The 26,438-nt window shown below is 36.4% G+C and overlaps 2 protein-coding genes across 10 annotated transcripts; one reads left to right on the top strand and one right to left on the bottom strand.

Moving 5' to 3' along the window:
• Window positions 1-1,665: 1,665 nt before the first annotated feature.
• LOC140798661 (serine/arginine-rich-splicing factor SR34) lies at window positions 1,666-14,887 on the top strand. 8 transcript variants are annotated; one of them, XR_012110885.1, is made up of 15 exons: window positions 1,666-1,758; window positions 5,176-5,267; window positions 6,418-6,483; window positions 6,716-6,790; window positions 6,886-6,994; window positions 7,100-7,146; window positions 7,250-7,307; window positions 11,893-11,942; window positions 12,072-12,128; window positions 12,328-12,419; window positions 12,492-12,596; window positions 13,830-13,906; window positions 14,278-14,305; window positions 14,381-14,467; window positions 14,560-14,887. XR_012110885.1 is itself a non-coding variant. In XM_073152642.1 (14 exons), the coding sequence occupies exons 2-14, from the start codon at window positions 5,181-5,183 to the stop codon at window positions 14,602-14,604; spliced, it is 906 nt and encodes a 301-aa protein (XP_073008743.1). In that variant the 5' UTR covers window positions 1,666-1,758; window positions 5,176-5,180; the 3' UTR covers window positions 14,605-14,887. The 8 variants fall into 8 exon arrangements, 4 of the variants coding, with proteins under 4 accessions (XP_073008743.1, XP_073008741.1, XP_073008744.1 ...); XR_012110883.1 differs by having other exon boundaries at window positions 14,557-14,887; XR_012110884.1 differs by having other exon boundaries at window positions 13,830-13,910.
• A 587-nt stretch (window positions 14,888-15,474) lies between these two features.
• LOC140798595 (E3 ubiquitin-protein ligase IPI1-like) lies at window positions 15,475-26,327 on the bottom strand. Of its 2 annotated transcripts, XM_073152488.1 has the most exons (7): window positions 25,956-26,327; window positions 22,027-22,196; window positions 19,958-20,016; window positions 17,095-17,123; window positions 16,773-17,009; window positions 16,619-16,703; window positions 15,475-16,214 (listed from the first exon to the last, which is right to left on the bottom strand). In XM_073152488.1, the coding sequence occupies exons 1-7, from the start codon at window positions 26,101-26,103 to the stop codon at window positions 15,731-15,733; spliced, it is 1,212 nt and encodes a 403-aa protein (XP_073008589.1). In that variant the 5' UTR covers window positions 26,104-26,327; the 3' UTR covers window positions 15,475-15,730. The 2 variants fall into 2 exon arrangements, with proteins under 2 accessions (XP_073008589.1, XP_073008588.1); XM_073152487.1 differs by having other exon boundaries at window positions 16,619-17,009.
• Between the last annotated feature and the right edge of the window lie 111 nt (window positions 26,328-26,438).

The following is a 26,438-nucleotide window of genomic DNA, read 5'->3' as shown; positions in this document are numbered from 1 at the left end:
CCAATAATCATCGCCTCCTAGAGCGGGATATGGATGTCAAGGATTTTCTTACATAGCTCCGGATTGAACATGGGGGAAATCATATTTTCATTCTAGGAGCGATCATAGATCAGAACAACCACGCGATTAGAGGCGAAACTATTAACATTGACAAACATCGACCATTTGTCTAAAGCTATAAATGATATCCAAGGGTCAGAGACCACCAAAGTAGATTTGCCGTCACGAATAATTTTAAGAAACCCTTCAACTATCCAACATTAAAATTTAATTAGACGCACCAATTATTACATTATGGGTCCAACATAAAAACTTAATTAGCATTTTATACTTAACCAAAGGGCTCGTAAATTAAATTCAGTGCTTTAGTTAGCTTATAAAATGCTAATCTTGACAGCACTTAATTTAGTTAATATTTTTATTTACAGTAAAATATCAATTCTTGAAATAATATTTTCAATCTATTCAACAGTTTAGTTTAAAATAAATCTTTAATATAGTTAAGCATTTTAGGGGTAGACCACTAAGTAAATAATAAGTTTCTAAGGCAGCCTATTTTATTCTAACAGAAATAATATACTACTTCATCATTATGATCATTTTATAAATAGGTTTAGAGTCTATATTAAAAGATCATAGAATTTGAATCAATTCATTTATAAATTCTTAAGTGTTTTACTATCATATTAAGAGAGTGTACTGTACTATTCTAGTTCAATAGAGCATTCGAATAAATAGTATTCTTTGGTTGTATTATGAAGGCAACGTCTATTATCTCAAAAGCAATTTGTGAAAGTTAATTAGTCTTAAGAAGATATTGTTAAACACTATGATTGATTTATACAAAATATTATATTTATATAATCTGTCAGTTTGTTTAATTAAACTTATTAGATTGAAATTTGTGACTATTTAAAACAAAATGATATATGGATATTAATTTAAATATTATTTTTTATTATATATTTGTGTTACTACCGACTATATAAATACGGATATGAATTCAAATATAAAGAAAATTGGAAAAAAATGTCGAATTTTAAACTAAACTAGTAATATTTTAAAATTTTATTCATTAAAATAGATTGTTCCTCAAATTTATTATTAAAAAAAGTCTAAAAAATACGTTAAACTCAAAAGCATTTTACTAATACTACGGGAGAAATAATATCAAGATAAGCATTTTTATATAAAAATAAAAATTTAACTTAATAGCTAAAATATTAATTTAAACGGACTCCTATAAATAAAATACTGAAATGTTTAACATTTTAGCGTTAAATAAAAATGCCAAAATAATTGGCAGTTAGATAAACATATAAAACAATTATAAATTCACCGATTTAATTAGAACTAGAGTAAAAGAAATCTCTTTTAACAATAAATTTGAGAGGTAAAATAAATTTTATTTTCGCAAAATAATTTAGAACAGTATTAGTTTGGCCAATCACTCTATCGAACACTAATCGAATACGGCGTTGAATTGGATGGGATTCATTCCGACCCACTTTGGGCCGTAGTCCCCCATACCACGTGGCAGCGACCATCCTCAAACCTGACGTAAGCAGCGGCCACCGCAGAAATCTTGGATAGCCAACGTGTCCTAATGTTAAGTTACTGGCTTGCCCTTCCGTCATCAATAAATCCTCGCCCTCTCCACACGAACTCTGTTCGCCCCTCGCGCGATCGCACCCGTCGCATTCGGCCTAAACTCTCGAGAGGTTTCGTCTCCAGACTCTCCACCTCCTCCTTCTGAAGGTGAGTCCTTAGTCCTTATCTAAACCCTAGAAGGAAGAGGCCGTGAGGGTTTGCTTTGGTCATTCTTTTTTTCTCGAATTCCTGTGCTTCTCCGGCGCAAAGCTGGCTTCTTTTGCCTTGTCTTTTTCTTCAAAGCTTCGATTTTGGGTGTGGTGTTGATAAGAATCTTCTTGTGAGACGGTGTGTTGGTAAATTTTTTTTTTAATTTGCGCTTCTGTTAACGGGAAAAGTATGGTTGCGTGTTCTAGGAATTTTTTCGTACAAAAGTTGTTTTTAACTTTTTGTTCCCTTTTAATTTACTTATTTAGAGGTGGATTATGGTAATTTGTAAACCTAACTGGGGTTTATTGGATTATGGAGTTTTCGTACTCGATCTGGATATCATTCTTTATTTTTTGGCGGCAGAGTTTTTATTCCTATTCTTACATGAACTGTTGTAGAATCATCTCTTCTTCTTTTTGCCAATTGGTTTTGAAACACCCACATCTCCGAATACACGTGTAAACCGCGTGGGTAAATCTTCCACGCGGTACATCACATGACCTGTCAGTAATAAGATTTCATAAGTCACAAAACAATATAAGTTCGTACCATAAATAAACTCAATTATAAGAGTCCGAATACAAATTCCACATGCCACAACAATCCTTCAAGATACACATCCAAAATATAACTCTAAAGTCTAAAATACAACGTCAATTATAATGCCATCGCAGGGGCTCAATACGCTCAATACAACTAATAGACATAACTGAAATAAAAAGGCAGTTACTCCTCGCTACCCGCACCTGCGTCCCCTAGCTCTGAAATGATGGCACACAGCCCAGCGAGTAGGATCCATACAATCTATAACAATGAAATCACATGTGCATATCCAACATGTGCATATCTAATGTATGCCTATAATTGCTAGCAATAACAATACGTTTATTTTAATGACTTACCATGAGTTATTAAATCAATGCAATCAATAAAGACTACACGCCACTATCCTGGAACATGCCAACTCCTAATCATATCAGGATAAGTCTACACAAATATAAAGCTTGATGCAATCTTTTATTCATACAAACCTCAATTATAGTGTTCACATGTTATGCATAGCAATAAAAGAGTAATTTAGTCATTCCATACTCACTAAGGCATTAATCATGGTTTATCATAGCTCACTGAGCCATTCACCACACATGGTAGATATTCTCAAGAAAATCATCCTATCACATAACCATCCATTATCTCATACATCGAGGGAGACACTGCATGTGACCGGTTATCTGTGGCTATCAAACTAAAGACCCCGGTCGTGAGCTCGTATCACTCTCTCTCTAAATCATCTCCGCATTCAGCGGGAGAATTGGAGCCCTTGGCTCATCAACAGATGCCCTAACCCTGCATCGTCAAGTACCGCTAGAGATATATCTCCGCCTCACAATCATGTTCTTCTATCATCATAATCTAGTTCTGACGATGCAGTATAATTACCTGAATGCCACATAGACTCCCGACCTCAGGTGTAGGCCGCTAATAATATAGTCATATATGATACACTCTACCCTTAACCCCGGGCTGAGTGATTAGGGGCACTGCCTAGTCAGAACCCGACTACTAATGATAGGTGGAAGTGGTGTAGTGTCTGTGAGTGTATAAGTCATGTCATAGTTATCATGATCGTTACATTCTATATTCACAACAGATATTTATGCAAGAGTTTATCATACATGATACATGTAGAGCATCGTTACACTAATGCATATGCTAACATTAACATTCTCATAATATTATGATGAGTAAACTATCAATAACTGCACATGTTAAGATATATCATGATACACTAGATGCATGTATTAATATTGACATTTCCTACGGTGTCATGGAAGGTATAATAGTTGTAACTACATTATTCTAGACTTGTATAAATTCTACTTGTCTTGGGGTCTCCACAGTACTCTAAATCTCCTCAGCTAATGGGCTCCTCCGGAATCCCAAAATCGCGAATTAATAAAATAAATGTCCTTATTAGAGAATTTATGTTTATGCATATACATGAATCAAGGGTCCCATAGGGTGAGTTTTATGTCATCCTAAAATTCACACTAATTAGGTGATAATAATGTCTTTAGGAGGGTGGTTAGGCTAATTAATCAGGTGGAATAGAGAAACAGGGCTATAGGGTCCAAATGACCCCAAATGGGCTTGGCTGGGGGTATTGGGTTGGGCTCAAACCTAACCTAATAGAGCAAAAGAGGCTTTGGTGGGCTGCAGTTGACTGCAGCCCACAAGGTTGCTTGAGGTGGGCTGGAGGTCCAACCACAGCCCATCGAGGCTGACTGTGGGCTGCAGTCCAACCGCAGCCTACCAAGACTAGCGGTGGGCTGCAGTCCAACCGCAACCCACCAAGATTGGGTTGGTGGGCTGCGGTTCAGCGCAACCCACTAAGGGGATGGGTGGGAGTTAAACAAACCCCCACCCTCCCACCCCATCTCCTTCCGAGGGAAGGAGACAGAGAGGGCAGAGAGAAAGGCCCAGCGCTGCCTGTGGCCCATGCCGTCGGCAGCCCCCCCTTGATGTCGGCGGCCTGCGGCCCTCACCCGGGGTGGGTGGCTCGCCGGAGGGAAGAGGAGGGAAAGAGAGGAGGAAATCAAGGAGAGAGAGGCGCGACCACCATCAAGGTCGACGGCATCGGCAGCGCAACTACGCGGCCGAGAGGGGGATAAGGCATGGCGAAAGACGGAAAGACAACAAAAGAAAAGGAAGATTTACCGAGGGGGTCGCAGGGTTGGCTTCGTCGGCCGTCGGCTCCGAGACTTCGTCTCCGACGTCGGCAACTCGAGAGAGAGAAGAGGGAGAGACAGATGGTGCGGTGGGAGGGGGGGAGAAGGGAAATAATGGAGGGGGGGAGAAGGGAAATAATGGAGGTGGGGATGGTGGCGTGCACGGCAAGAGAAGGGGATGGTGGCGTGCGCGGCGCGTGCGTGGGTCCCTCCCCTATTTTTTATTTTTATTTTTTTTCTATATAATTTGGGGTGTTACAGGTTTTGTCTTGATTAATATGATATCTCATGTTCTCATGGTTTTCTAGGGACTAGAATTTAGGCACAAGACCTGCATGGTTATATATAATTGAAGCGCAGGAAGAGTGATTCTGACATCATTTCATCTTGGAAAAACTAGGTTTTACTTATTCTATTATATTCTTAGATTACTTATCAGTCATCACGCTGCGCATGAAATTATGTGATTTTGTTCAGAAGCTATCTAGCATAGACATATGATTCATGACGATATTGTTCTCATACTTTTCTCGGATATTTTGATACTTTCTGTTGCCCCTTCAAGGCTTCAACTTTACGATTTGTTGGATGTTACTAGATTCCTTTCCTTTGATTTTAATTATCTCATGACTCTTTTTTCCCTCAGGAAATATGAGCAGCCAAGCCAGCAGAACTCTCTATGTGGGCAACCTACCTGGTGATATTCGTGAGAGGGAGGTCGAGGATCTCTTTTACAAGGTCTTGTTGGAAATTGATTTTTATTTCTAATATTTCTGTCCTTTGTATATGGCATACAGTCTTAAGGAACTTCATAATCCACCATTTTTTTTCCTCAAATTAAACTGACAAATATCCTGTTCATTTAACAGAATGCTTATATAGATAGGTTTTATAAACCCCTGTCATCACTTTAAAATAGGTACTTCCTTTAGTTTATTCTTTCTTGGTAGAATAATTATTATGGGCATTTTTACTAGAATTGATATTTTGATATGCCAACTCATCTACTAGGGCATATTTGCTAGAAACAGAATCGAATCTTCGTTGTTTCTTGAATACGATATCAATGAAGCTTTAAAACATTGCAGGCAGTTGGCGGGCAAACAAGTGGCCCTATGCAGTAGGCGGGTTTCTATACACATCCCTGAAATAAAGGCAGTTCAAAGATAAACAAATAGAATAATAATTGTTAAACCAAAAGTGGAAACACATAAAACAGTAAGATCAATAAAATGAATCATTTTATTTCTATTGAGAGCCACACTAAGCTATTAGGATCCAAATAATATAGTAAGGTATAGATACATGAATTCAAGGTCAACCTACACTATGAAGCATGTCAAAAGATATTGAGGCGGGCTCCTAGGTGGAATGAAGAGGAGCTTATGCATATTCCATCTAAAGTGGATACCTAGAAAGTTGGGCATTTTTTTTCTTAAAACAATGGTTTAGTACTTCATTTTTTGTATTTTGTTTTTTTATTTAACATGAGTTTATTTTGTTTATCTTATTTCTCTGTATTCATATTCCTATAAGTTACTATGTTAAGCTTTTATCTTAGGCATTTTTTTCCCTAGGCCTTAACAAGGGGGCCTTCACTCCATTCTGGTAAAAAGTATTTGGATGTTGCATAGCATTAATTTAGAGCTTTTCTGTGTTTGACTGAATCATATGTCTTTATGCTAAACCTATTTGTTGCTCGGTTGATGCCTGTGATTCAGAAATGGTCCCAACTCAAAATCTATTTTGAGAAAGATGTCTTGAGCTTTTAGGCCTTTTTCTTTTTTTCGGATAAAAATACAAATTGGCATGATGATATTGATTCAGCTGTTATATCCCAATGTTAAGATTTTTACAAATCATCTGTTGACTCATTGTGATTTTGCAGTATGGACCAATTGTTGATATTGATCTGAAGATTCCTCCAAGGCCTCCTGGTTATGCATTCATTGAGGTGATATTACCTTCGTTTCAGATATTGAAGTATATGGATGCATGTTTACTGGATTGTTATGATTCTTATATGCATTCCTGTTCTTGTGCATAAACTAGTCTTTAAGTAAAGCATGCAATGTTGCTGAAAGTTAGAGCTGCAATCAACTGATCATATGTTTCTTTACTGCATTATGTATGAATGCTTATGCAGTTCTAGGCATGTAATGCATACTGTTCTCTGCATCTTGCAGTTTGAAGATGCTCGTGATGCTGATGATGCTATTCGTGGACGTGATGGATATAATTTTGATGGTCACAGACTGCGTGTACGATTATACTTTCTTCTAATCAGCACAAATTGGTCATCTTTGCCTTAGTAGGTCATTATGTATGATTCTCTTATGTGCCCTTTATATGACAGGTTGAACTTGCACATGGTGGAAGAAGTTACTCTTCATCTTCTGATCGCTACAGTAGGTATAGCAGTGGTGGTGGTCGTGCTGGTGTCTCTAGGCGCTCAGAGTATCGCGGTGCGTGCTAATGAGAACATATTACTGTTACTATTCATCCATTGCTGTTACCTCATAATGAGGGCATATTAGTTCTTGGCTTTCTAATTCATTTCAATTTGACAGTTTTCATTACTGGTTTACCTTCCTCTGCTTCCTGGCAAGATCTTAAGGTAGCCCTGTAGATCTTTTGTCTACCTTATCCGCTGTAGGATTTTTTCCCCCTTTTCTTCCTCTTCCTTTTCTCTTATCTGGATATGCTGATATTGTGGATAGGATCATATGCGTCGAGCTGGTGATGTTTGTTTCTCTGAAGTGTTCAGAGATGGTCGTGGTAAGCTGATCCTTTCTTCAGTTACTTCATTACTGGGTTTTCTTTACAAAATGCTGCTTGTTTCCATTTGGATATCTTTATACGAGTTAATAAATGCCCACTGTAGACATTTGAACAAGCAATTTCTTGCATGTTCATGGATGCTTGTATGAAAAGAATTTAGGGAATCCTTGGCAGAAATATGGTTCTTCATTTATATGCAGTAGAAAATTTAGTAGCTTCGTCTGATCGTCCCTAAGCATGCGCCTCTTAACTATGCTGTTTTTTGTCAAAGTAATTGCATTCTCCTATCCCCAGTAGTTCGGTATTTCAATGTCAGCAGGTAAAAGTGCTGCTGAAAATTACAGTTGAAGCACAGAATGATATCACATTTTTTTCTAATTTACTGGTAAAGTTTTGTAAATATTTATTTTTAAGAATTGGGATGTCAAAAATGCAAACCTCGTGTAGAAGATGACCAGTGTCATTGGCTACCTGTCTGATTGCACATTGATCCATTATTAATTTGTTTTGCATATTTATCTGGTGTCATTCTTTGTACCCATGAACCTGTGTAAGTAGCTTAAAACATAGCTATCACTCTTTTACTGCACAACTTAGTAATGCGGACAATTAGAGTTACTTTTTTCCTATAATTCCAAGAGACCTGAGCTCTCTTTTGGTTCCTTTTTTTCAGGGGCTTCATTTGTTTCTAATTGTATCAAGGCATCTTTCTTGTAGTTTCATTTTCATATTAATTAGTTTATGAGTTGTATTTGGCTTGTGCTTGGTGAGGTATATGACTCAATGCAAGATAATTTTTTAAAGAATATAAACTCAAATGCAAGATAATAAGATCATAAACTCATACACATATAATCAGTGAAAAGATAGCAAGCGTAAATTAAAGAGAATAAGTGATATGCTCAAAAGTTGTCATATGAATAAAAGACTTCTACCTCCTTTTGGAATCCATTCCTAGAGTTCAACAATATTTCTTTGAATGCCTTTTATATTTTTTGAATAAATCCTACCATTCTAGGAGCATTTTCAAAATTTTGAGATGATTATGCTATGTAACTTAGTAGAATTAGTTTGGCTTTTCTAACATTGAATGGCCATCCATTTTGACTAGAATCTTACTACTTTTTGAGGCGGCAAGGTTGAGTTACTTAGTAAGATATTACTTAATTTTTTTCGATATATATAAAGGAAAGTCAATCAAGTCAAATTCTAGGTTAGGTTCTCTCAAGTTAGTACGGTTCTTTAAACATATGGCATGAAAAGTGTGTGAATCACAATATCATCCTTACTTAATAATTAACTATGCTATCAATAAGAAAAGTAAATTTTTCTATAGTGATATGCATGTGCATTTCACATAGATATAATTGAGTTTATAATACTAAAATGTAACGCATTGAGAAGCAAAATATGGTCCTAAAAGAATTTATTACTTAACATATACAATGTTTTCTCTCTCCCCAATTTAATTATTACATTGTCCTCAAGTAATAAAACAAGTAACTGAAGTAGAAGGAAATCACCTAAGATGTTAGAGCAAATGTGAGAGCTCAAAATGTAAACATGAAATAACTCAATTTAAGTGAAAGCAAGGGATGGTACACAAAAAAGATTAAATTTCTTTGTTAAAATCCAATACTCGTGATTTGGATTGCAAAGCTTCTGAATATGATATCAGGTATCCTAGTGGGTGTGCTAATGTGATTTTTGGTTTTATCGAATATGTGTACCCTAGCAGATTGAAAGTTGTATAAGATTCTCAGGTGTGTGAGACACCTCGGGAATTTGTACGGTTTTACCATTAGAGATAATTGCAGCATTTACTTAATATTTTGAAGTCTAAGGTAGAAGTGTGGGCCATATGTTGACCGTGAGGATTGTTTTGAGCCTGTGATGGGAATTTACTCCTCTAATAAATGTTCAAAGAGTTTGTCAAAGTGGACAAATGACTCTCAAAATCTTTTTCTTTATTGGCAACTTGTGTGATAATTGATTCTAGTCGCTGGTTCGTCTTTTTCTGTGTCTCTATAAATGGAATTATAGTATCTTTTTAAGGAATTCCTTGAAGAAGATTGTGTTTGATAGGGTGTAGAATAAAATCGATGTTGGTGCAGCGGTGGCGGCATAGGTTGCTGTTGAGCTTGTTGCTCATTTCTCCGACTGAAGTGGAAATGGTTCTTCTAACTTGGATTGAAGTGTCTGAGTAAGGAGAGTAGGTTTTTTGGTAAACACCCAATGTATTATATTGCTCTTCGCATATACGTATTTGAAAAAAAGTTGAACAATCCTTAGCTAGGTGTACAAATAAAACATGGGGCATCTCTTTGTAGGGAATAACACAAATGATCATTACCTTTTTTATTTTGAGGAATTCTATCTCTTTTATTAGACTCTCAATCTTTGTCCGAAGGTTATCTTCTTCTTGAAGATGATAAAGTCCTCTACTTGAAGGATTAGAGGTGAGCCTAGATTGACTAGTGCACACTAGGGTAAGTTTAAGTATGAGCTTTTTCAGCAAGCTCATTCAGGTATTCCATGACATCCTCGGGATTTCCTTTTTAGGAACCCACTGTTACATATCATTTCGATAAATTAACATTGCCAAAATGTATGATCCTCATAAAAGTAGCTTACAAGTTGCCAACTTTTATAAGTTTTTCAAGTCCAGGTCGAAGATGTGGACCATATGTTGGCATGGGGTTGTTTTAAGCCTAGAATAAAATTTACCCTGCTCACGAACATTCAAAGATTTTATCAAAGTTGATAATTGACTCTTGAAGACGTTGACCTTTTGATTATCAACAACTTGCATGACTAACGATTATAATCGCTAATTCGTTTTATTTTGTGCCGGATGGTTCTTCCAACTTGGATTGTAAGTGTTTAAGTAAAGAAACGAAGACTATCTTCTTCTTGAAGATGATAAAGTCCTCCACTTGATGGAGGAAGGTGAGCTTAAACAGACTAGTGCTTTTGTAGAAACTCGCGGTTATGCATTATTTCGATGAATTGGCGCCCCAAGATGTAAGACCTTTATAAAAGTAACTTACAAGTCACCAACTTTCATACTCGTGGTGGGCCATAAGTTGAGCAACTCCTTAAACTTTTCCCATGCTTGTTATAGTGTCTCACTTTCCTTTTGGACAAAGTTGAAAGATTTGACGTTTAAGGGCAATGATCTTGTGATTGGGGAAATATTTATGAAAGAATACTGTATTTATTTCTTCCCAAATGTCAATGGAATGTGAATGGAGAGAGTGGACCAACTCTTATCTCTATACTTTAAAGAAAAAGGAAAAATCTAAGTCTCATTGCAAATCCCATCATTGTATTTTTATTTTTTTTTGAAACATTTCTATAAATAGAGGGGCAGAGGCATTGAGATTTAGATCCCAAGAAACACAAGAAAATTAAGATAAGAGAAAGGAAAGAGAGATAAAGAAAGAGATAATAGTATTAAAAGGAAAGAATGAAGCTACTATAAGCAGCTAATAATACTTGCACAACTAGGGTATGCCTCTCCCCTAGTTGTATTAATTTTCTAGTTTATTTTCAATCTTGTAATTCGAAAATGCTTACACAATATTGAAGGTTTATTTATTCTATCTTGTGATTCATATATTCTAATAATTATGTACTTGATATGGTTACATAAAATTGAAGGTTGATTTGTTCTATCTTGTGATTCATATATTCTAATAATTATGTACTTGATATGCCCATAAGTTGTCTTGTTTTTTTCTATTGATTTACATAATCATATATGGATAAGTTAGTATCTACTTAGTAGCCTGATCGTTTGCTGCATTGTCGCCTCCGTACACATCGTCGAACCCGGATTAGGTTAATAGAACTAGCTACATTCTTAGTAAATAATAAAAAATGATAATATTGTTTTAAATTTTTTTTCTACATTATAATGCTAAATCATCCAATTTGGGGGTTTGAGATATAAAATCCCTCAAATTGAGTTATAAAGATTGAAATAGAAATAGATAAAATTCAATTAGTCTGAGAGAACCCTGATATATAGCTACTCTCTTTTCCCAATTTATCTTACTTGCTTATTATTTTTATTTAACTTTTTATAAAAACAGTAATCTACTTGGTATTTCTTTGTATTCTTTTAGCATCTCTTTGTGAATTCAATAATCCTATTCTGTACTACAAACGATCGCTTTTGTGGATTCAATAATCCTATTTTGTATTACAAACAATCGCTTTTGTGAATTCAATAATTCTATTCTGTATTACAAACGATCGCTGGGTATTTTTGAGTGTGATTCATTGAGGTGTATGTAGTTTTATTAAGTGGTCTTAGCTCGACTTAAAACTTCAAATAATCCAAAATACTATCACATTTTATCGACAAATATGATTTGTTAGTTGCACAAGTCTAACAGCCATATGCATACCTTGACTGCGTCGATATGTGCAGATCTTCTTGAGATTGTTTGCTTGGTAATTCTTGAATAATACTTATATTCCTTTCTTTTCTAAGGTGTCCTGATGTTTATTTTGGTTGTCTTCCTCCCTAGAGTATAGCATAAGACTGCAAGGTACTTTTGGTATATGTTTGCAGGCACTACAGGTATCGTGGATTATACAAACTATGACGATATGAAATATGCGGTAGGTTGTTTTCCTTGATCTTTATACGTCGCACTTAGATATTCTTGACTTATTTTGTTGAGCATTTATATGGTCATATGTTCTATCTACCAGTGTTTCTAATGACTTCGTGTTGTCGATATCATACAGTTAAGGAAACTAGATGACTCTGAATTCCGGAATGCATTTTCTCGGTCATATATAAGGGTATTGCTCCTGCATTTTCTTTTACTTGAGTCTTTTTTATTTTCTCAAGAAATATATACTTTTATGCATCCTGAGTGGGTGAATGAAAATATGTATTGGTGTAAGTGTGTTGTCCTGCAGGTTGTTTTCTTTTTCCTTTTCTTTTTCTTTGCATGCTTGTCGTGAGAATGTTAATGCAACTTTTTCTCTCCTACTGCAGGTTAAGGAATATGATTCTCGGCGAAGCCCCAGTCATTCTTACAGCCGAAGCAGAAGTCCTAGTTATAGCCGAAGCAGGAGTCCAAGCCGAAGGTTTGGTGTACATTTAGTAATTCTGATAGTTTCTTGTTACTGCAGTAGTCTTCTAATTTGATTTGTGTGCAGCAAATCTCCAAGAAAAAGGCCAACAAGGCATTCACCATCTAGATCGCCACCAGGATCTCTCTCATCTCAGTCTCGTTCAGGATCTAGAGGACGCTCTTTCTCAGGGTATGCTATCCTTGTGTTTGTCCCATATTTGTTCTTTTTTATGTAGTTTTTTGGTCGTTGCGAATTTTGTATTTTATGTTTAGGTATTTCCAAACTCAATTGTTTGGCATCAACGTGTTTGTACCCCAGAGCCTCGCATCAGGACACTTTTTTATGGCTGCATGTGTTATATTTTTTCACTCTTTCGCTAGTTGCACCATTAAGATATGCTATCACATTATGTTATAACAATAGATTTCTAATTATAAATACTCGATGAAATTTAGTCAATGGTTGGGAAGGAAGACATTCCTATTAAATTTAATTCTTTTCTTAAGTTAACAAGTGCTGAGTATGCTTGTTGTTAGAAGAGAAAATAGGTTGGGAGTCTTGGAGCAAAAGTTTTACTGATCTTGTGACTCTGTTAGTTGCTCCTTTTCCCCAGCAGAACTGTCTTTTGCTCCAACGCTTTTCTGTGGTGTGTACATTAGATTTGTTAGTTTCTACCACCTGCTGGGAATTTTCTAGTTATCTTTGCAGTGAAATGCTTTGCTATTGTTGTTGCTGCTCCTGCTGCTGCTTGCAGATGATGTTATCATTTTCATCTCTCCGACAATGGGCATAAAGTCATGTATGCTTCTACAGAAATTTAGTAGCTTGTCTGTGTGCTACGTATAATACAGTTAGGTGCCGATACAATCCACTTGGACTACAAGATGTCATGTAGGATGGGTGATCGAGCTGGCAGATATAGCAAGTAAAACGAGTAGAAGGCTGTGTCTTTATTCAGTCTTTTAACAAAAAGACTTAACTGGTGCAGACTTATAACAGGTATGTAGATGTTTAATATTTCAGTGTCTATAATCGTGCCACATCACCCACCCTCATCTGGCCCAGCATCCTGCAGTTCAAGTATAGACCACTACATCAGTAAATACTGAGTACTTTGGGTTTGCTAATATTTCAGTTTTTTAAATTTAAAAATATTAAATATATTTAGAACTCTTGGCCAACATCAAAATCTTTCTAGTAATTCTGGACAAGCAATAATTGCTTGTGGAGTTCTCAGGTTCAATATTGTTCAAGTATTGTTTGTCCTCTTTCTTTGTGTGTGTTTCTCGGCATTCTTTGTTCTTGATTTATTACGATTTTTTCCACTTTTTCTTCACATGAGTATTGTCTTTCCCTGATTAAGAGCCTATCAAGCTTCATAATCATCAGTTTTTGTTGAAAGCTTCCTTGTTTCTTTTCTAGATATGGCCTTTGCGGCGATCTGGGGATTGCATGTTAAGGGCTTGATTGTGGATACTATGCATGCCTACATTCTGTTGGTAGGTGAGATATTCTGTTCTGTAATTAGGCAGCTCCGGAACGTGATTTTGTTTTCCTACGACCTGGCATGGTTAATACCTGACACTTGAGTGGAGTAGCAGAGTGGTTCTAAACTTCATTTGTTTTTTGAGAGTGAAGTTATGTCTTCCCGACCAGCAGTATAAAAGGCTTTTTTAGGTTGTGTTTGGATGTGACTGGTTCTTAACGTTTAAGCTTGCCTCATGTTTGAATTGCCCTTTTTATTAGGTTCTTAACTTTTGGGTTGTTTGGATGTTCTCCATTAGTTTCCTTCTTGTTTTTGCTCTATATTTCTGACACAATATTGCAAATTATTGGATATTTAATCCCTACTGTTTCTGAACGTTTGCAGATCAAGATCCACGTCTCCTTTTGATTCTGTAAGTTGTTAATCATGAGCAGCATCTTTTCTTCTCTTTCCTACATAATGGATGAGCTAAAATGCAATTATCCAGCCTCGCCGCGACACAAGGGGGAGCAAGAACCCTAGGAAGCAGAGTTCTGGCAGGAACAGGAGCATCTCGCGATCACAATCTCCTGCTGTACAGACACTATCTATCACCTCCTCCATTAAACTTGTTTTTAAAGCCATAACTTCTGCCAGTTTGATGTTCATTTATTTATTTGACAGAAGTCTGATCGCAGCCGCCGCCACTCAGTTGATTCCATGGACGATTAAGAAACCGGAATTGTGAAGCCTTGGTCCGGATGACATCTTGGCATTTGACAAATGACATCCACCTGAGGCATTACTACATTGCTTGGAAGTTGACAGTTTGAGAGTTAGATAGCTATACAGTTAGTATGTATGACACGTTCCTATTAAGTTAACTTAATGGCTTATCATATGGCCAATAATAATCTTTGCTCTTGGTCGAGCTGTACTATTGCTAAATTCCGGTCACAGACAATATGAACTGGTATATAACAGTAACTTTGCTATAAGATTTGACTGTTTATCATGGCTAGTTGTAGGTTGTTTGAGTTGGTACTTTTGGTATGTACGCATTGCTCAGCTAAAATAATCTTTGTTTGCAAGCGGTTTTATTCTGTTCATATTGCAAATCATTCTTCAGCTCGCCTCTCTTCCTAGTTTAATTCAACCGGGAGAATAATTTCTTGCACAGAAGTTGACCAATTATCTTGCTGTTGTTTGAGTACGTAGAAGGTAGAATGCGCAGAAATTGACTAATTGTACTGTAGCTCTAGAATATAGAAAAGTAATATAAAAGATTGACCTCATTTAAGATATTTCCTTTGTACAGCGGAAGTCAACCTAATAAAAATGTCTTTTATCTTGTGAATAAATTCCACATGGTTTATATGGTTCACTTGGTTAAAAAAAAAAGGGCATTTCAATATCTCAAACGGGCACAAACTAGTTTAAGCATCTAAAAAGATACACATATATCTATAAGAAAAGCTCAGACGAATCAGAAGGTGTAGTCTTAAATCACCACACAAAAAGATTGGTTTCTCCCTAGGTTAGCCAACAAATCGAAGACTGAAAGCAAGGATAGCCAGAAAAATCTAATGTTTGCTGGCAGAATAATCCAAAAAATCTGATTAACTTACATAACAAAAGAATATTTACGAAAATGTACAACTTCGGTAGTCCTGCCAATATAAGTTTTTCTAATGGTGATATGTATATAAACATGATAACTCAATTGAAATTGTTATAAATACCGAAGTAATTTCACCAGGCTACTCTTCAGAATTGTTTTTTGATGTTAGTTCAAGACGCAACCTAGTAGGCATACAGTCATTCCACTTTTTTGAAAAGAAGTTCAGAGTTCAAGAGTTCACATGAAAGACTGCATAGGAGGAAAGTGTGTTGGCCGATAAGTTGAGCCACCAGATCGACTTCGTGACGGAGTTCTCCCAAAACCACTCTGTTGTCGAAAGGTTGTCCTGCGACTAGAATCTGATGTAACATGAGGTTGATGAGAAGGATCCCACCAGCTTGTTTCGTGATCAGTGGGCCCCAATGGATATGGAGCAAACCGATCCCTTTCCCACGCATAGAACCGATTTCTTCCAGCATCATCAGATTCTAAGGAACTGTGGCCTGATGGAGCATATGGGAATAGGTGAATAGTTTGATCTGAAAGAGGTGGCAGTGTTGGTCCCATTGCGCTTAAAGCTCTCAAACCTCCTGGTCGCTGCATACTTGTGAAGACGCTTGAATTCTGGTGTGGATAGTGTTCATTAACATTTCCCTGAGCTATAAATGGTCTATTCTGTGGAGGAACTAAAGAGCTGGCAGCTGCAGCTCCAGAACCAGATCTAGAAAATAGCAAACAGAAATATTATCATATACACCATTATAGTCCTACACCAAGATTCTTGCATGAAGAAAGATAAGGACATAACATGAAAAGGCCAGAAGACCCAAATTTCCAGGTTGCATTGTGTCAAATGACCACATCAGGTTGTTGATACAGAAGACCGTTCCACCAATCTTTGAAGCATTTGGACGCTCCATGTATGATCATAATCTCATCTAGGTTGTCAAATTTTTTGTCGTAGTGTATCTATAGGTGAAAGTGGGCAGGGATTTCAAGCGCACACAATGAGTTGACAGATACCTCATAACATGAACAGTTCTCACAGTAATGAAATGCAGAGATGTGTGGATATATCAACATCAGATGACCATGTACAGTCAGGAGAGAATGAGCAACACTTACCCACTACCAAGGAATAAGGGAGGGGCAGGATATCCTGTCCTTCCATCAGATTCAAACCTTGCAGCCCTCATTGTTTCGAAAGGAACTGCAGATTGATCACCATTAGAATTATCATTGTTAGGTCGAGAGTATGAATGAGAAATGTGTTCCCAACTGTTATAATGGAAATCAATGGGATGTGCCGCCTGCAGAGGCTGGACATCTGTTCGTCTAGGAACGTGACTCCACTGATTGTTGTATGAAGGACCATCAGCCATGATATGAGACGGCAGATGGGAATTTGACGATGATGAAGGTTGAAGAGGCGGCCAGTAAGTCACATATGAGGGGCATGGATGATCTGCTGCTGATATAGCTGGAAACATAGTGTATTGTCTTAGGAAATCCTCCACTGCAAGCAAGATTCTAATTTGTTATTACTCTGACAAATCAGACAACCCACAATATTAAATCTATTCATCAATCTATAAACTTACAAGTAACTGGTGGAGAAGAATCCCCTTCCCTGCCAAGAAAAAAAGAAGAGTAAGAAATTGTCACTACAAAGCATTTCAAAGGTGATAAGCTTGCCATATCTCAGCTATGATTTGTGATCATCAGAAGCTGGTCATAGATGCATTTGTTATTCATATCAAAAGGAGGCCCATTTCTTCCAAAAAAATTACTGTATCTATAATCTTAAGCTTGATTTGTAATACTTTGTTGTATTTCAGGGTTTCTCCACCTGAATCTGGCCTAACTTTAACCAAAAACATTAATTATTGGTATCTCAATTATCTGCACAGAACTGAGATTGCAAACTGATGCTATCATCAGATTCCCTTAGTCTTTCTAAGTATTTACAGATTTTTTTCTGATAAGACAATTGTTTATTTGTATGTTTTTTAAATGGTCCACAGACAAAGACAATTATTATATTAATTGCACCATTTTGTGTTCCATCATTTTGTCTCACACTATTTTACTAGGCCTTTGGATCGATTATGAAGGTAGATAGTCAATTTGGCTGTGTCTGGGCTGCCTAATGCTGTAAAATGTCACCTTATAAAATTGCTTTGATAAGACAGTTTGTTAGCCTAATGTATGAGGGATATCTGCAGCGGCACTGTTTGGTTGCTTTGTCTCGCACCATTTGGTTGGGTCATTAAATAGACTATTAGGTTAGGTGGTCAATTTGGGCTGTGTATGGGCTGCCTAATTCTTTGATGTTTAACCCAGGATGGAACAATACCAACTAAAACTTGATGAAACCCAAGACCGAAACTCATTTATCAAAGCTAAAACTTGAAGATTCTTGACAGTTGACCAATGAGTGGACCACTATCAGCTTACATAACTTTCCAAATTTTTTGCTTTCCATAGGGGCAGAACCATGGATTGAAGTTTCCTCCGATCTAAATCTACACCTAAAACCAGTAATTTTACTGATTTCGTGTTGGACCACCGGTATCAAACTGAATAGGGGTGGTTTTTGACCTGATCCGACGATGATGAGCAACCTCTCCCTCTCCCTCTCTCTCTCCTTTGGTTGGTGTTGCTTTCCCTTTATTCCTTCTCTCTCTCTCCCTCCCTTCCTTTGCAACAGCCTTGTTGCCTCATCTTTGCTGCTAAAGTAGCAGAGAGAGGGAGAGAATAGAGCGGGATGGGTATTTTTTCTTCTTACCCTGCATTTTTTCCAAATTTTTAGGACTTCTTCTGCATTTTATAACCATTTTTATAATTTTAAAACAGTCCAATATTTACGATCGATACGTATTCATTTTTTCGGGTAGCCAATTGTGATCCCAAAAATCATACTTAGAACCTTGGTCAGAACTGAAACTAATAGAGGCTGAAGCTTCGAACCACAATCTACCATGCAAGTAAAGCTATTAGTGGGTTGCTTAAAGCCTTTTGGCTTTCCCAAGGAACACTTTGGCTACTTCTAATCCTTGGCCTTCCCATAAAATAATTGGACTTCCAAGAAGCTCTTAACTCCCCTAAACCCTTGGTCTACTCCTTTTATAAGTTGTTATGCAACTCCTAGAGAAGTAATCTTTGAAGCTGTCAAGTATCCTTCCCTACATAAATCTCTTTTTACTCTCCTTAATCTCTCCCTCCTTCCCTATATAAATCTCTTTTTATTCTCCTTCTACATCTCCCCATTCCTCTCTTCTGTTTACTATTTTCTCCTACAGATCTGGTGGGCTACCATCCATTATCTTCTCCTAACATATCTGTCATAATCCTTGTCGTTTCTTATCCCTCTACTCAATCTCCCCCATTCATTTTCAAACATTTGTCATTGACCTGAGGAATTCCTGCAATGACAGAACTTTTGGTGCCAGAGTTAAGGAGGAATGCAACAAATAAGGCTAAGAACAATCTCCACATCAGGTGAGATGCAACCATATATCCCCACTATTTTCTTTTCCATTTGAGATTTTTCGTCTCCCATCAGAAGTTTCTGCAACCATCTATACATTCTTGAAGCCTAGACCTATCTTTGACTTGCTCTGCTATTTTCCCAAATTCAACTTGACTTCTTTATATTAAAAGAGACTGAAACTGAAACTGCCGAAACCAGAGCAGAAACAGCCAAGACTAACTGAAAACTCCCTAACATTCATTTTTGGGGGGAGCGAAACTGAAACCGGAACTTTGAACCTTAGCAGATTCTAAGTGAAAGAAAGACTTTTACACACTAAAGAAATTATAACCAGTACATTATTACATCAAAAGCAATTTTCCCTTATGAGACCATATCCAGATTATTCCAACAAATGATTCCAGGAAACATTCACTTTCCAGACCATAATATAAGCAATATATCTGTCCTAAGGTAATTCAATAGGCCGAGAATAGATGCTTACAAAATTACCAATATACAAGAATAAAAGCATCATGATACAATGTAAAATTGCAGTTATATTTATAATACTAGTTGCAGAAACAAATTAGGAGTCACATTCATTCAAAAGATTGTAGCAGGTAAAACCTTGCAAAAAGAGAGGCGGGAACAAATTTTAACAGCAATTGCACAGCAAGAGGATTCAGAACTCATTTAATTAATACCATAAGCACTACCATAAAAATTATGAAGAAGGAAATCTGACAAAGATGACCATAATGCAAAAAATAACAAAACCGCAAAAGAACAGTTCTGCAGAATGAATGCACTTCAGCTAAAAGAAAACCATGTATACACTAGAGGACATGTAACAAATTACACATAATTGTCAACCATACCTACAGAAAAGCAAAAAAAGACAACCAGAAGAAGCTATGGATGCTTCAAATTTAAATAAGAGCAACAAAAACAACAACCAAAAAAACATTGAAGGCAAATAAAGAACTTACTCAAATATTGATGGAACTGGTTCTACTCTACCAAAGGGACACCAGTGAACACCAAGTGGCTACATTAACAGATCAAATATATCAGACAATTGAATACAGGATGCTGTCAAAGAGAAGAAAAAGTGTACATAAGTATTTAATTACAATAATATATCACAAGAAACAGAATGCAGCAAACTTTAGTTCAAGACACGTCATAAATAGTTGTCCAACAAAAGCATAGTTAGCTACACTTGTCTGATGGAACTCAGTCAATAAAAATGATTACAAGTAACAGCATAATGAGGAATCAAGCAAACTTTTCCTTCAATTTCACATAACTTTCAATATCACATAATGCTGATCTTAGGGATTGAAAAATAATAGCATGAGACCATGAGATCAAGACTCACACTTAGCAGAAGATGCATATAGAGTTGAAGATATGTGATCTATATACGGTATAGAAACCGGAGGGTCAGATATCTTTTCATGATTGCGCTAAACCATTAGTAGCCAATAAAGGTCATGGGATGATTTTCTTCCTGTTTTCTACTCTTTTGGCTTTAAGTAACAAGCAATGTAGATGTCCCCAATGATGAAATCCTTACCTTCAAATAGTGTCCCCCTTTAATGCGTTATGCCTCCATCAATAGCATAGAAGTTCTTCAGAACTATTCTTTCTGGCACAACTCTGAAGTGATTTAACAACTTTAACTTGCATCCTGAGAGAGGCCTGGTATGTTTATTCTATCTAGATACGTCTTAGTACTTATTTCCTCACCTCGTGATTTTTCTCCTTGTTTCTTTCAGCTGAAAGGCATAGAGAGCCCTATATTACTTAGATCAATTTGTCCTAGTCTACTTAGATGACATCGTAGTCAAGTAAATAGTAAAACCCTTTAAGAACATCTTGGTCATATAAGGAAAGTATTTTTATTACACCTCAAACCCTTCCCTGGCCCAGTTGCCCACAGTAGACATCTGCAACTAGATTAAATTTTCCTGCCTGCATGACTGACCATCAAAGCTGGCCAGCCAAATCTTCTATAATAGCATATCAAGTCATTACTGGCTCAGTTGCCCAGTGGACTTTCTTTCTATGAATCTATTAAACAACATGAAGGATCTGTTTCTTCGCCAAGTTTAAACTATGTTTTCAGAAAACAGCCTCTAGTTTTAATTGTTGTAAAACAAGTTTAGAACTTTGTTTCTATGAAGAAATCTTTTTTAGTTAGTCGTTCATAGCATATCTAATCATTGTTTTCCTTCAAGGAACTTTGACACAAACAAGTAATATCTGTTTTTCTAGCTTCAAGGAAACCAATTCAGTGTGTTTCAGTTTTCTTATCCAAGGAGGTACTTTAATAAAGCTAGTCTAAATCCATTTAATGAAAAATTGCAAACATGATATCATAAATTTGCAAACCAAAGAGCACAAATACCTTCCTTTTCTGCAGTATTTTTTCGGGACAACAAAACTGAAATACAGCTTATTTTTGCCCTTCGAATTCAATAAAAATTTTGTATGCAAAATGATCTCCAGGTATGTATTAATCCACATCTTACTGATTTCTTGATTTCTACAAACAGCAAGCCAATAATCAACAATAACTTCTGAGAATTTAGTCCACCAAAAAGGTGCAATTATGTTTTCCAAATTTGATATTGCATGATAGCTATAATTTCTTAGTGTACCCTACATGGTTTGGTTATTTAAATCCTAGACAAGGCAAAATCAGCGAGACCTAGCATTCCCACTTTTGACCCACTCGCATGCACACAAACCAAAACCTCACCCAAGTGGACAGATATCTATCCTTATTCTCTCAAGAAGGAAATGCTTGGAGTACCACCCAGCTACCAAAATAATGCCTAGACAGGACTAGCCAACAAACATCATTAACAACTAGGCAACAGTCAAAAGTATACATTTGGTTCATCCACAGAAAGAATAAAGCAGGAAGTGACACAAATAAATTAGCAGGAAATAGAATGCAGGGTATTAGATTTTCTCAATCAACAAAGTTTATGAATGCAATAATTATTTATAACTTAAAAGATAATACATATTAAATTAACCATCATACCAGCTCTGGGTAGATATGGTCATATAGGTCTTCATCATGTACCCATTCATCCATGTTGAGCTCTGGCTGAGAACGAGAACCATTTGCATATAGCCAATTACCTTTCTCAATTTTTCGACAATTAGGGCATTGCATCACTCCTTTTGCATTAAATGCTGAACCAATGCAATCTGAGGAAATGGATGATAGCAACAATAATGAATAACCAATAAAAGACAGAGATGGGGAAACCATTCTGAAAAATTAAGAGTTTGTGATATAAATTTGCTTATAAGCAGTGGAGGAATGGCAGCAAGGGAATAAGCATAACAATGACCTACCAAAATAGAGGATCTAACCAAGATATAGAACCACAAGACTTAAATATGACTGTATGGTAAGAAGATAGAAGGTTCAAATCAGCTGAAATAATGCCAAAAGATTATAGCAGTCCTTTTTGCAACCAAAACAAATCAATGAAAATAGATGAGGAACATGCTTCATATGGGCACTATAAAGTTACCTAACAAAGACGAAAAATTCACTGTCAAACATTTTTTCTGAAGTGAAAGCTAACCATGCAATGGAAGAGAAAAGGACTAACACATTTGCCGAAAGCTTATATTGACTTTCTTTTTCTTTTTAAGTAAACTTAAAGTCCATCTCCTTTTTCTTTCTAAGCAAACTTAAAGTCCATCTCTTCATTTTTCCCACCATACCAAAATGATTAAATGAACAAAAAGAAAATTATTTGCTAAACCAAACATATTTTGGTTGACTCTCCAAATGGTAAGATCCAGCACATGAGTTGAAATTGGGTGACTAGTGATTATGGACATTATAATGACCATGGTTCGCCATATTAGCCGATCCTGATACCGATCGGCCAATCCGGATTGGGACCAGACCCGATCCGAACTCTTTCTCTCTTTCACTCTTTCTTTTTACTCTCTCTCTCTTTCTCTCTTTTTCTTTCTTTTACTCTTTATTTCTTTTTTTTTCTCCTTACATATAGTCATTGTTTCTCTTACAGAAATATCTAACTCCGGTGAACTTCGACAAACTCCGACAAACTCCGGAATATAATTTTTTAATTAATTTTTCATTTCTCTCTGTTTTTTTATTTCTTCCACTCTCTCCCTTTTTCTTCTCTTTTCTTCTTCTTTTTCTTCTTCTTTTTCTTTTTCACTACATCATGTTTTTTTATTATTTCTTTCACCACGCTCTTTCTGATCTCTTCTTCTTTTCAATTTTTATTGCACCATAGTTTTTCTGTTCTTCTTTTATTATTCTTTCTAAATTTTTTTAAAGTTTTACTGTATTTATAGATAATATTTAGATTTTTATGTATTTAAAAAGTCTGATCCAATCTAGGCGACCGATACTGCCGATACGACCGATAATGTTTCGAAAAACCAATCTCGATCCTAATTTTCCAAACCTTGATATTAACGTTCTTTTCACTTGAGTTGTTTAAGATATTAATAATTGATAAGAGTATCATACATTCTTCTAGCCCTATAAGCACTGAAATTTTCCCATGTAGATATTTCAATAGTTACTCAAAAATATTTAATGCTCCAATAAGTTGGTTTAATCTATATTGACTCAAATTGCATAATAATCTAGGGAACTAGCTCTATTCCAAATATCATTTCAAGATTCACCTTAACTCATATAGAGATTATCATTAAAAAAGATATGCAATGTAAAGCAAGACCGCAAAACTAGGTAGTGCGAGAGTGGAAGAACCGAAAGAAAAAGAGAAAAAAAAAACAACAATTTTCTGTTTCCATGATATAAGACATGTTTGCTTTGTGTTATGCACTTATAGTTTTATTGACAAAAAAATCAGATTACCTATAGTAGTATGATATTTTCAACTTCAAGTATGTTAGCAATTTCCTTCATTGCATCTATCATTCCCATTTTCTGACCATAGGTGTCCACACAAAGCTAGTACGGAATTTTTATATCTAAAAAATGGAATAAAATTATCAGTATTCTAAAACCATCACAAATGCATTTCACTGAGCTTTGTCCACTTTATCCTAAAGCACCACATTGTTTCTTTCTGTTCAATGTCATGGAAGTGTTCCACATATCAACATAATCCATAATTTATGTTATGCATTCTATTATAGACTAGCTAAAGCAAACTATTCTCTAAATCCTTAAAAGAAGCTCCAAAGAAATATCCAAAATAAGTATAACTGACAAAAGATTGCAAACTCAATATCAAACGGTCATGGAGATCACTACTATGTACTACGGCTGTCAAAAAAGCACATGGGCTCAGCTTGAGCTGAGCTGATTTTTTTAGCTCTAAATATATATGTTTTTTTTTTCTCTAATTCATATATAAAAAAATAGTATAAAAGGTGCACAGTGTTTCATTAAATGCAATACATTTTTTTTATAGCCCTTGACCCACCATCACATGAAGACAAAAAGTTCATGTCACCTCCCTAAAAACCGATGCTCTTAGCAAGGTGAGGTTTCCTCTATCGCTATTCCTCGCTCTACTGCCATGAGCAGAGAGAAGAATACTTCCTCTCCTCTTTCAAACCTAATGGAGATTGCTTCGCCACTTTGTCTCCAGATGGAATCATCAAGGTGTGGGATACTCACTCTAGCTCAATGGTAACAGATTGGAAGGACCCATATGTGGAATCCATGATTTCTTGCATTTTATGATATTATTTAGGAAAAAAAAACTGATGTTCTTCCATTATAATTTCTCTCTCAATGTTTCCCATTTGCCTCTTTTGCGTTCTGTCGCTATATTCTTTTACTCCATGTTCATGGAGAAAGGCTATGAATCAGCAGCTGTATGGAGAAACCGATGGCTCTTCTAACGACCGGTGAACACTCCTAGTTCTTCCTGTTAAGTTTCTACTGCTTGGAAAATTTTAGTAATCGAGTTGACCCAAGCTGTGCCTTGCTCACTCAAGTTCGGTTCGTTTACACCCTACTATGTACTACATTTGAACGTAGCCAAAAGAAAGCGCTTATACTATTAATTTGATGACTTAGAAAAGAGAAAACTCAATGTAAGAAGCTCCTGCAGACATGAGAGTTTGGATAGGCAAGATGGGAATTGCTTATCCAGTTCTCTTGAAATATTTTGATATTTTCTGTTCAAGTTGTTATTGTACCATTTGTTAAACAACAATTACAATAGAAGAATCTTGGTGCAAGTAGGAACCACATTCAAGAGGTAATAAATGCTTTATCTATCCTGTAGTACATCTAAAGTTCCAAAATTTACTGCAGGAGCTCTCGAGCCCTCAATCCAGATTGACAACGGCTCTCAATATGTCAGAACTTCAAGTTAAAACTGTAAAACAATATAAGACACTTTATGAGCTCTTCTCAGCAAGAAGGCAGCTCCATTTTCAATTTTATATTTTGCCCCACAGATTAGAAGAAGAAAGAATTTGGTCACGGACTAAGCAAGAAAAGGACAATGAAACCGACTCCATATATTTGCCAGCTCAACTGTAAGCTGCCGAGTAACCTAGAATCCAATCTGCGAGATACCCAACAACCCTGCCAACTTAAGATTCTGAACATGCTCTCATCCCCCATGTTGTCGTAGTATTTCATAACTCAAGATAAATCGTAGCTATTAAACACCATCACCATCTATAAGATCTTCAAGACTTCTCCAAATTTCACTAAATTAATTCTTAACAAAAAGAATCAAAACAGTAAATTATCAACAATAATCAGATCACAATTAAAATGCTACCTTCTACGTTCCGACAACATCTACAGCCATTTTACTTCTAAATTGCAGTAAACAACATTCTACAACACAAGAAAGAACAAAGTTACAGGCTTTATTCTAAGAACGTTCCGGATCAAAAACTAAATCAACGCTTAGAAACCAAGCAATCCAAAAAATTTTAAACGGAAATGCTTTGAATCCCTCAATCTAAACTGACCTAAATGGAATTCATGCCCACATTGCAGCTTCGCGGTGGATCGATCCCCTCCAAACGCAATGGTTTCTAGGCAGATCGAGCAAGACTCTGACTTCTCCGCGGCTTCTCCATCTCCAGACCCCTTCTCCGCTTCTTCCTCAAAGCCCATGCTTTCATGCCCTAGTCCCACGGAAATCCCCAAAATCCGACGGACAAGGATCAAATTCCTCCACCCGATTTGCTCCAAATCGATCGATTTCACCGCCCTAGATCCTCGAACCCAAATATTCTCCCCCTCTATCTCCTCTCTCGATCTCCTCCAATCGCGAAGGAGAAATCGCTGTCTCTTCCTCTCCTCAAAACTGCGGCTTTTATTATTTTATTGCGTGGTCTGGAAACGATAGGAGAGAGGCAAGTTAATATAATCCAAGGAGTCCGCATATTTAGTTTCGTGGTCACGCATTATTAGCCGTTGATTTGGATAAGATGGCACAGATGCGGGTT

This window comes from Typha latifolia, chromosome 12 (genome assembly GCF_019914945.1).
Source record: "Typha latifolia isolate L0001 chromosome 12, TyphaL0001v2, whole genome shotgun sequence".
In the NCBI taxonomy this organism is placed as follows: domain Eukaryota; kingdom Viridiplantae; phylum Streptophyta; class Magnoliopsida; order Poales; family Typhaceae; genus Typha; species Typha latifolia.
Note: the sequence above shows the minus strand (reverse complement) of the source record. Positions and strands in the feature narration are given on the sequence as shown.

What these genes read in the sequence shown, in the direction of transcription:
- LOC140798661 (XM_073152640.1), top strand. Translation starts at nt 5,181, where the DNA reads ATGAGCAGCCAAGCCAGCAGAACTCTCTATGTGGGCAACCTACCTGGT. An exon ending in TCGAGGATCTCTTTTACAAG is followed by an intron (nt 5,268 to 6,417) that starts GTCTTGTTGGAA and finishes GTGATTTTGCAG; the next exon opens with TATGGACCAATTGTTGATAT. An exon ending in CCACGTCTCCTTTTGATTCT is followed by an intron (nt 14,306 to 14,380) that starts GTAAGTTGTTAA and finishes GCAATTATCCAG; the next exon opens with CCTCGCCGCGACACAAGGGG.
- LOC140798595 (XM_073152487.1), bottom strand. Translation starts at nt 26,103, where the DNA reads ATGGGCTTTGAGGAAGAAGCGGAGAAGGGGTCTGGAGATGGAGAAGCC. An exon ending in TGGGCATGAATTCCATTTAG is followed by an intron (nt 22,197 to 25,955) that starts GTCAGTTTAGAT and finishes CCATTTCCTCAG; the next exon opens with ATTGCATTGGTTCAGCATTT. An exon ending in CCAGTTCCATCAATATTTGA is followed by an intron (nt 17,124 to 19,957) that starts GTAAGTTCTTTA and finishes TTTTCTTGGCAG; the next exon opens with GGAAGGGGATTCTTCTCCAC.